At 34.8% G+C, this 11326-nt stretch overlaps 2 protein-coding genes across 2 annotated transcripts; both read right to left on the reverse strand.

Annotated features, from left to right (window-relative positions):
* Positions 1-5897: 5897 nt before the first annotated feature.
* LOC126628099 (uncharacterized) lies at positions 5898-7371 on the reverse strand. Its single transcript, XM_050297681.1, has 2 exons — positions 7204-7371; positions 5898-7120 (listed from the first exon to the last, which is right to left on the reverse strand). The coding sequence occupies exons 1-2, from the start codon at positions 7211-7213 to the stop codon at positions 5961-5963; spliced, it is 1170 nt and encodes a 389-aa protein (XP_050153638.1). The 5' UTR covers positions 7214-7371; the 3' UTR covers positions 5898-5960.
* A 14-nt stretch (positions 7372-7385) lies between these two features.
* On the reverse strand, positions 7386-9073 carry LOC126628098 (uncharacterized). Its single transcript, XM_050297680.1, has 2 exons — positions 7588-9073; positions 7386-7470 (listed from the first exon to the last, which is right to left on the reverse strand). The coding sequence occupies exons 1-2, from the start codon at positions 8867-8869 to the stop codon at positions 7409-7411; spliced, it is 1344 nt and encodes a 447-aa protein (XP_050153637.1). The 5' UTR covers positions 8870-9073; the 3' UTR covers positions 7386-7408.
* Between the last annotated feature and the right edge of the window lie 2253 nt (positions 9074-11326).

Here is an 11326-nt window from a genome sequence, read left to right on the forward strand (position 1 = left end):
TTGATAAGGAGTTGAAATATCCGTATATGAAGGAAACTTATGTTAAGGAGTTATGGACGAAATTGGAGGAGAAGTATATGACCAAAAGCGCAGAAAATCGTCTCTTCTTGAAGAAGCGACTCTTCCGATTTCAGTATCGTCCAGGTATCTCTATGCACGAACACATCAATGATTATAATAAAATACTTGCTGATTTAGCAAACCTTGATGTGAAAATTCCTGACGAGGATAAGGCACTATGTTTATTAAATTCATTGCCTGATGATTATGATCATTTGAAAACTACTCTGTTGTATGGAAAATCCGAGGTGAAACTTGATAAGGTGTCTGCGGCATTGGTGAATCATGAGTGTAGTAAGAAGGAATTGAAGACTCACAATTCACAAACCAAGGCACTTGTTGCAAGGGGTCGAACAGAGGAAAGAAAATCTGGGAAGCGGGGAAAATCTCGTTCAAAGTCACGAGGGAAGTTTCCTGCTAAAAACGAATGTGCTTTTTGTCGCCAAAATGGTCATTAGAAGAAAGACTGCCCCACATTGAAGAACAAAGAGAAGGAGAAAGCGGGTTCTGAAGCGAATATTGCAAAATCTGGAGATGATGATGATTTCGAGTTTGCTTTGGCTAGTTCATATGCTGATAGTCACTCCAAGGAGTGGATTTTGGATTCAGGTTGCACCTATCATATGTGTCCCATTCGGAAATGGTTTTCTAATTTCGAGGAGCTGGATGGTGGAGTTGTTTTGATGGGTAATAATAATGCCTGCAAAACACAAGGGATAGGCAAAATCTGTTTGAAGATGCATGATGGAACAATCAGATAATTAAATGATGTTCGGTATGTACCGGATATGAAGAAAAATCTTATCTCACTGGGTGCATTGGAATCCAAGGGTTTCAAGATCACCATGGAAGGTGGAGTTCTTAAAGCTGTGTATAGGGCACTGGTGGTGATGAAAGGTACAAGACGAAATAACTTGTATTTCTTGCAGGGGAGTACAGTTATTGGTGGAGCAGCTATCACCGAAGCAGCTGACGCATATAGCACAGACACCACGAGGTTATGGCATATGCGTCTTGGGCATGCTGGTGAAAAAACGTTGCAATGATTGGTGAAGCAAGGCTTATTGAAAAGTGCAAAGGCATGCAAATTGGAATTCTGTGAGCATTGTGTGTTGGGTAAGCAAACTAGAGTAAAATTTGGCACTGCTATTCACCACACTAAAGGCATTCTTGATTATGTTCACACTGATGTTTAGGGACCTTCCAAGAATGCATCATCGGGAGGTAGCCATTATTTTGTCTCTCTTTAGCAGAATATGGGTGTACACCATGAAGCGTAAAGATGAAGTCTTGAAGATATTCCTGAAGTGGAAAAAGATGATTGAAACGCAAAGCGGTCGAAAGATCAAGACTCTCAGATCAGACAATGGGGGTGAATATAAGTCTGATTTTTTCTTGAAAGTTTGTCAAAATGAGGGTATTGTGAGACATTTCACGGTTAAGGAGACATCGCAATAAAATGGAGTGGCGGAGCGCATGAACCGTACTTTGCTTGAGAAAGTCCGATGTATGTTGTTTAATGCTGGTTTAGGCAAGGCATTTTGGGTTGAGGCAATTACTTATGCAAGCCATCTCATTAATCGATTGCCAGCTGCTACGAACGAGGGCAAAACGCCCATGGAGGTATGGTCTGGTAAACCTTGTACTGATTACAAGTTTTTACACATATTTGGTTGTCCTGCTTATTATTATGTCAGAGAAAGCAAGTTGGATCCAAGAGCAAAGAAAGCTTTATTTATGGGCTTTAGCACTGGCGTGAAGGGATACCGACTCTGGTGTCCAGATGAGAAGAAATTTTTTGTAAGCAGAGATGTAACTTTTGATGAGGCTACTATGGTTAATCAGAACAAGCATGAAGGTGAAACTGAAGCGACCGAGACCATGAGTAGCTCAAAGCAGGTGGAGTTACTGAAGAATCCAGTTGTTCCAATAAGGTCTGATGTTACAACCACTAATCCTACAGTTAATTCTGATGATGAAGACGAGGATGATGAAGATGAAGCACTTACCCAAGAGCCTTCACAACAACAAGACTACATTGCAACCAGAAGATCGAGAAGGGAAATTCGAAAGCCTGCTCGATTTACTGATATTGTGGCATATGCACTTCCTGTTATTGAAGATGATATTCCATCCGCCTACAAAGAAGCTGTCATAAGTTCAGAGTGCGAGTTGTGGAAGAAATCTATGGATGAGGAAATGAAATCTCTTCATAAAAATAAGACTTGGAATCTGGTTCAGTTACCAAAGGGGAAGAAAGCAATTGGTTATAAATGGGTGTATGTCAAAAAGATGGAATCTTTGGGAAAAGACAATGTAAGATTCAAAGCCAGATTGGTAGCTAAAGGCTATGCTCAGAAGGAAGGCATTGACTATAATGAGGTATTTTCTCCTGTAGTAAAACATTCTTCTATTCGTATTCTGTTGGCTTTGGTTGTGCAGTTTGACCTTGAGTTGGCCCAACTTGATGTCAAGACTGCGTTCTTACATGATGATTTGGAGGAAGAGATTTATATGTCTCAGCCAGAAGGTTTTAAGGTTGCTAGAAAGCAAAATTTGGGTTTGCAAATTGGAAAAATCATTGTATGGCTTGAAGCAGTATCCAAGACAATGGTACAAGCGATTTGATCGATTTATGATCAGGCAAAAGTACACAAGAAGTCACTATGACCATTGTGTATACTTTCGCAAACTACAAGATGGAACCTTCATTTATCTGCTTTTATATGTTGATGATATGCTTATAGCATGTAAGAGCAAAGTGGAGATTGAAAGGTTGAAGACTCAACTAAGTAATGAATTTGAGATGAAGGACTTGGGAGAAGCTCGGAAGATACTAGGTATGGAAATTGAAAGAGATAGAACGAAAGGCAAGATTAGTCTGTGTCAGAAGCAGTATTTGAAGAAGGTACTACAACGTTTCAAGATGAATGAAAATTCAAAACCGGTTAGTACACCTCTTGCCTCTCATTTCAAACTTAGCGCTTCTATGTCTCCTAAAAATGTTGAATAGAGTCAGTACATGGCTCAAATTCCTTATGCAAATGTTATTGGTAGTTTGATGTATGCTATGGTGTGTACTAGGCTTGATATTTCACAAGCTGTTAGTATTGTCAGTAGATATATGCATAATCCAGGAAAAGGGCATTGGCAAGCTGTGAAATGGATTCTACGGTATATTCTGGGTACTGTGGATGTTGGTTTATTGTTCCAGCAGGATAAAGTTACTGGTCAATGTGTTGTTGGATATATGGATTCTGATTACGCAGGTGATTTGGACAAGTGTAGGTCCACTACTAGTTTTGTATTCACTATTGCTGGAGGTCCAGTAAGTTGGAGGTCGACTCTGCAATCTACAATTGCTTTGTCGACTACTAAGGCTGAATACATGGCTGTAACAGAAGCTATAAAGGAAGCCATCTGGCTTCAAGGGTTACTTGATGACTTAGGGGTTCAATAAGACCATGCGGTGTTCATTGTGACAATCAGAGTGCTATTCATTTAGCAAAGAATCAAGTTCATCATGCACCTACGAAACATATTGACGTGAGGTTCCATTTTGTTCGTGAGATTATTGACGAGGGAGATATTCTTCTTCAAAAGATTGGGACTGCTGACAATCCTGCGGATATGTTAACAAAGCCAGTTTCGTTGCTCAAGTTTAAGCACTGCTTAGACTTGATTGGCATTTGTAAAATTTGTTGATTGCCCAATGGGGGATTGGGAGACGACAATGAGGAGTTCTACTTAGAGGGTTTGAGCCAAGGTGGAAATTGTTGATTATTGGCTCAAACAATCAACAATACTTTCGGCTACTTTTTGTGGTAGTGGTTGTTTGGTTGGCATGCTGCATGTGGGAGACAAACAATGGTTGTTTGGTTGACGTGCTACATGTGGGAGTCAAACAATAGTGGATGCTCTTATGTCTTCTTCTTTACACTGATGGGAGACCTTTTGATCATTGGTTTCTTTGAGAAGCCACTTTCTTTGGCTTTAAAAGGGAGAAGCTGGAGCAACCCGCAGATAGAAGAGAAAGTGTGATGTTTAGAGAGAGCTACAACTCAGAGATAAAAGTGAGAGAAGAAAAAAAATAAGAGTTGGGCTTGTTATTTTTTTTTTTCCTCTAAATTGTACTCAATGTGTATTCCTTTTATATTCTTGAGTGTGTGAGCTTGGGTATATTTGGGGCTTGGGTTTTCTGAGTGTTAAACACTATTGTATTCTCTCATTTGATTATAGTGGAATATTCTGTCATCTCTAAACTGGATGTAGGCATTGCCGAACTAGTATAAATCTTGGTGTTCTTGTTGGTGTTAGTTTTATTTTGTTCTGTTTTATTTCTTCACTTACAGTCGGATGCCGCTTCCGCACAACAAGACAAACCTCAAACAAAAAGAAGGCAGAAGCTTCTGCCACTGGAAGCAGCAGCCAGCAGGCCAACGCTACCCAGCCACGCGTCGTCACCCTCCACGGCTCCACGACAGCCACCAAACCCACCATCGCACCGTCAATTTTGAAGTAAATCTCTAATTTTCAAATTTAAATCCCTAATTAATAATTTAACATGAAATTTTGTTTAATTGATATAGTTTAATATGGTTATTGAGTAATTGAATTGGTTTTTTTTTTCTTGTTAAACAAATGGGCTAATAGTCCTACAAAAGCAAAATCACAAAATAATGTTACAGGGTTGAGAGATCCAAGACAATAATAATTGTTTACATAAGATGAAGTTTGCTTAAAACAAACCGGACCCAAAAGATGAGAGAAGATTAGGTTGACCAACTGACCAATAACAAAATTCATCTCATGATAGACATGAAAGTAACATCCTACGAGGGAGTTCTTCGAATAATGATTATTCAAACTAGTTGACGAATTGGCTTGCCAACAACACTGAATATGGAACGAGACAAATTAACATATGAGCAAGACAAAGTTAGAGATGAAGTAAAGGCGAAAGACGGGGAGTTAAATAGGCAAGAAAGACAAGAGGAGAAGGACCAGGAGATCATGTCCCGACACCTTGACGATGAGCTCCTAATCCAAAATGTTTTTTGGAGAAGTGAAAAAAAAATCACATTATGAGAATAAGGTTTCCTGCGGAAGATGAGGAAGTTCCATACACTTCAAGGAAAGATAAACGAAGCCATGTTGATTATATCCCTTTGATTGAATGCTATTAATATTTGTTTCAATTTTGTAATTGATTGTATTATTAAAGGAGTTTTTCGCTTTTGTTTTTAAATTAATTATGTTTATTGTAATGCGATGTTTTTACCTTATATTTGAAATAATTTATTAAAATTAAACAATCATTTTATTTTCAAAGCATAAAACAAAGAAAATAAATATTGTAAATAGTACTTGCCTTTTGACCTTGCGCTTTTTAAACATGTGGAGTTATACAAAACAAGTACTTTGAAAAGTAAATAGTAAGTTGCTCTTGTTATTCCATTAGAGATACCCTTAATAAACACAAAAATAATCTGTAATCGCTTCAAGTGTGAAATCGCGCCCGTGGTGTTTGGTGGGTGCTTTCAAGGTATTAAATATCGGTAATATCGGAAATATCGGTAATCCGAAAACACGGAAATATCGATGGAAATATCGGGAAAATATCGATATCGATAAAAATTACATGGAAACCACGGAAATTGTAAGAAAAACTTGGAAATTTTTATTGAAACTTTGCAGGATGTTTATTTAGTCAATTATCTATTAGTTTATCACAAAAAATTGGAAGGAAATGCATTGCATGATGGATTTAACATTATCAAGTTGATTATATAGCGATCTGACAAACATTGTGAGTATAGAAAATATGTAGTAATTAATGAAAGAAGTCTAAACACACCATAATCATTTATATATAATGAATTAGTACAATATTTTACACTTTAGTACCACATAGAGTTCCTATGAGGTTCAAATTTTTCACTATCTTCATCATCTCTATGTGTAGAATGAGTGTATTGTGAAGAGTAGTTATCAAATGATAAATCCCCAAAATAGTTTTGCATGTAATTGTTAACATGCCACCCATATGGATCCGAGATTGGTTGAGGTTGTCCATAAGAAAAATCATTTGAAGATTGAGTCTGGGATTGTTTCCATGAGTCGCTCGATTCCATCCCAACAAGAATGGGATATGAAGGGTAGGGATATGAAGGGTAAGGAAATGGTTGGTTATGAGTATAACCATAGTTACTACTTCCCAATCCAACAGAGTCTGAAGTTCTAGATAACGAGTCATCTTCTTGACTTGACAAAATCCCCTTGCCTCTTTCTCTGCGAGTATAGTCCTTCCCTATGGCACCAATTCCTGGTCCTGCCCGCCTACTGACATGGTCATCATCCTGTGTTGCATGCGTGAAGTTTGCCTCACCAGTGAAGGGGCTCATATATCCGGGAGGTGGTGGTCCATAATAGTTTCCATATCCACCACCACTACCTCCAGCTCCACTATGTCCTTCATCATTCCCACCTCCGGTGGTAGGTGAGTCTCCTGATCTTGAACTAGAGCTATCATTAGTATCAGCACGATGTTGTGGTTGTGTAGGATTGGAAAAAGGTGGAATTCCAGTGTTTCTTGGTCTTGGGCGCAAAAGTTCTTCCAAAGAGTCAGCGCTGCTAGATCCCACCTCCTTCTCTAATACTCTTTCTACATTTATCCCTTCATTACGTGCTTCTTCAGCAACTCTGGGAGCTAGGTTGCCTTCATCATCATCTAAATGAAGAGGTCTAATCCATTGAAAAAGTTGGTTACCCTCCGTATCATCATCTTCACCAACAATATCAAACACATCTAGTGGGTCACCACGGTCGACATGATCTATTTCTGCTTCCTTATCTCGAATTTGAAGCTTCATGTTGTAGTAGCAATAAACTAATTTTTCCAACCTACTATGCGCCAACCTATTTCTTTGCTTTGTGTGTATCAGTGCAAATGTGCTCCAATTTCTTTCACAAGCAGATGAGGAAGCTGTTTGTGATAATACTTTGATTGCTAACTTTCTCACAGTTGGTGCATCGGTCCCATACATGATCCACCATTCAGCTACAATGAAAAACAATGTTGATAAGCCTAATAACTCGAACAAATTCTATTATAAACTTATAGTGAAATATGTTTACACTCACTAGGAGACATTGTTGTTCGAGCAGCAATTGATGTTGGTTCTCCAAAAGTTCTTCTTGCATCTTTAAACCATGTTAGCTGAATTCAATAAATCGTGTTAGTTTAATCCAACAAAGTAATTATTAATATTATAATTTAAGTAATTATTATAATTTAAGTAATTGTGTACCTCATTTCTAAATTGGCCAACTGCTGGTGATGCAGGGTCTAATTTAGAGTATACATTATGTACAGCACGTATAAGGGTACCATCATCTCCAACATCGGGTCTGTATTGGTATCGAGGATTCAAATAATATGTTGTTCAAAGAAACACATACTCTAATAAGAGAAATAAAACTTATGCAACTAAAAAAATGAATTGCAAATTATGACATAATTTATACCTGCTGCATGCAAATCGTGGTATAATGTTTTATACCATCGATCTTCAATTATCTTTATGACCCACCTTGCACCATGTTTTCTTTCCAATTCATCCTTCACTACACGCATCAACTCATATACTGCCCCCATAGTAGGATACACTTCTGTGTCAACGATCCGTAAAACTTTGTAAAAAGGTTCAAACAGTTGGCACACATGTTCTGATTGAGTCCAGAAAGCATGATCAAGCACTATACTTTCCACCATACGACCTGTATTTGAGCGGCTGAAATTGTGGTTGGCCCAATCGTCAATAGTGAATAGTTGCTTCAACCCTGCTTTCTTCTTCAGTAGGCTGTCTAATGCAATATAGTTGGTGGCGAATCGAGTGGTAGCTGGACGAATGATTTCTCCTTTGCAAAATTCACGCATCTTTGCCAACAACCAACCGTGATTGTAAATATAATTTGTGATCGTTCTAGCTCTTTTGACCACAGTAGCAACATTCTCTCTCTTCCCCATTGCCTCAAACATGAGATCAATACAATGTGCTGCACATGATTTCCAAAACACATTATGATGCTTCATTAACTTTTTTCTAGCTTTGACAAATGCAGAACCGTTGTCGGTCACGACTTGGACAACATTATGCTCTCCCACCTCCATGATTACATCCCTCAATAATTTGTAAATATACTTGTAGTTCTTTATATGGTCTGAAGCATCAACAGACTTCAAAAAAATTGTCTTTCCCTTGGAGTATACCATGAAGTTTATGATAGACAATCTGGTCGGCCCAGTCCATCCGTCACACATGATTGTGCAACCATTAGTTTCCCACTTTGACCTCAACTTGTTAACATACTCGCCAATGTCTTTATACTCCATATCCAAATATTTGTTTCTTATCTCATAGGGAGTGGGAGGTTGTACTCCAACACCGGCCTGTTGACATCCCACTACCATATTTTTGAAATGATGTGATGATGCTTTCTCAGCAGGGACATTTTCATAGATAAAGAACTTGCTAATTAGACGCCCAATTCCCTCCTTCACATTACCTCCAGTGAAATAACTCCAAACACTCTTTTTACGTGCTTTGGATGACTTATATAAACTTGGGGCTATTGGTGGTGTTGGTTGTGATTCTCTAAGACTGTCTTCCCGTCTCAGTTGTGCACCACCACTTGTCCCGGAACCTTGTGCTCTATTAGGAATTTTATGAAGGTGTTCTCTTTCCCATGCTGACTGTTTAGAGGCACGTAATGCTTGTTTCAAACTGCGTCGTTCTTCAGGTCCCATGTCATCATCACATTCGTCCTCATCGTCATCATCATCACTGTCAACCGCTTAGCCAATGACTTCTCCTCGTAGCCCAACTCGAATATTTTCCATTCCATGTGTTATCTTTTCCTTCTGCTGTTTTTTATTTTTTAATAATGTGCTGATGAATGCCTTCACTTCTGGGGGGACATTATCGCATCGTTGGACATTTTTTGCTGAATCTAATCCACTAAGATGGTACTTAAGTCGTGTCACTCCGCCACTCTTCATTACCCGACCGCAATATTTGCAAATTGTGCCATGTTTGTTTCCGTCTATTGGGTCTCCATGTTCCCAAGCTGGATCACGTTTAGTAACTCCACTTGACATCTTAAATGTACCTATATTTATTTTTCATGAAAATTAGACAATTATTTTTTGATAAAATAAGAGAACCTAAATAATAAAGTTATTCTATAGAAGAATTAAATACGAAGTAATGAAAATGAATAATCCAATTTAATGAATAATCCAATTTGATAATAATCCAATTTAATGAAGAATAATCCAATTTGATAATAAAACCCAATATTAATGAATAATAATCCAATTTGATAATTAAAAAACCTAATATTAATGAATAATAATCCAATTTGATAAAAAAAATAATCCTAATATAAAACATGGTGATGAATAATAATCCAATTTGATAATAATCCAATTTAATGAATAATCCAATTTAATGAAGAATAATCAAATTTGATAATAAAACCTAATATTAATGAATAATAATCCAATTTGATAATTAAAAAAAACCTAATATTAATGAATAATAATCCAATTTGATAAAAAAATAATCCTAATATAAAACATGGTGATGAATAATAATCCAATTTGATAATAATCCAATTTAATGAATAATCCAATTTAACGAAGAATAATCAAATTTGATAATAAAACCTAATATTAATGAATAATAATCCAATTTGATAATTTAAAAAAAAACCTAATATTAATGAATAATAATCCAATTTGATAAAAAAATAATCCTAATATAAAACATGGTGATGAATAATAATCCAATTTGATAATAATCCAATTTAATGAAGAATAATCCAATTTGATAATAAAACCTAATATTAATGAATAATAATCCAATTTGATAATTAAAAAAAACCTAATATTAATGAATAATAATCCAATTTGATAAAAAAATAATCCTAATATAAAACATGGTGATGAATAATAATCCAATTTGATAATAATCCAATTTAATGAAGAATAATCCAATTTGATAATAAAACCCAATATTAATGAATAATAATCCAATTTGATAATTAAAAAAAACCTAATATTAATGAATAATAATCCAATTTGATAAAAAAAAAATCCTAATATAAAACATGGTGATGAATAATAATCCAATTTGATAATAATCCAATTTAATGAATAATCCAATTTAATGAAGAATAATCAAATTTGATAATAAAACCTAATATTAATGAATAATAATCCAATTTGATAATTAAAAAAAAACCTAATATTAATGAATAATAATCCAATTTGATAAAAAATAATCCTAATATAAAACATGGTGATGAATAATAATCCAATTTGATAATAATCCAATTTAATGAATAATCCAATTTAATGAAGAATAATCAAATTTGATAATAAAACCTAATATTAATGAATAATAATCCAATTTGATAATTTAAAAAAACCTAATATTAATGAATAATAATCCAATTTGATAAAAAAATAATCCTAATATAAAACATGGTGATGAATAATAATCCAATTTGATAATAATCCAATTTAATGAAGAATAATCCAATTTGATAATAAAACCTAATATTAATGAATAATAATCCAATTTGATAATTAAAAAAAACCTAATATTAATGAATAATAATCCAATTTGATAAAAAAATAATCCTAATATAAAACATGGTGATGAATAATAATCCAATTTGATAATAATCCAATTTAATGAAGAATAATCAAATTTGATAATAAAACCTAATATTAATGAATAATAATTCAATTTGATAATAAAAAACCTATTATTAATGAATAATAATCCAATTTGATAATAAAACCTAATATTAATAAAATAATAAATAACATTAAACATATTAAAATTATCCTAGGGAATAATTATACAACATTACTTAATTACTTAAAAAAATTAACATGTAATTGTTAACATTACTTAATTACTTACAAAAATTAACATGCAAGTATTAATTACTTAAAAAAATTAACATACGAGTCCATACAAATTTATTTGTTGTTGTATAAATTACAATAATATAAATTTAAGTTTGTAAACTTACCTTAAATATGGAACCGTTTGTGTTCAAGCTTTGGAATGGATCTGGAATAGCTTTGAAAATGGTAAGGGAAGAAGAAGAAACGAAAATGCTGAATGCCTCTGATAGTGATACTCCACCTCTGATAAGGCGTGCCGCGTGAAAGAATATAATAGACAAT

This window comes from Malus sylvestris, chromosome 7, assembly GCF_916048215.2.
Source record: "Malus sylvestris chromosome 7, drMalSylv7.2, whole genome shotgun sequence".
NCBI lineage: Eukaryota > Viridiplantae > Streptophyta > Magnoliopsida > Rosales > Rosaceae > Malus > Malus sylvestris.

Bases quoted from the DNA above. Each gene is read 5' to 3' on its own strand.
- LOC126628098 (XM_050297680.1), bottom strand. From the start codon at position 8,869: ATGGGACCTGAAGAACGACGCAGTTTGAAACAAGCATTACGTGCCTCT. The intron at 7,471-7,587 runs GTATAAATTATG...ATACCAATACAG, and splicing joins CCACGATTTGCATGCAGCAG to ACCCGATGTTGGAGATGATG.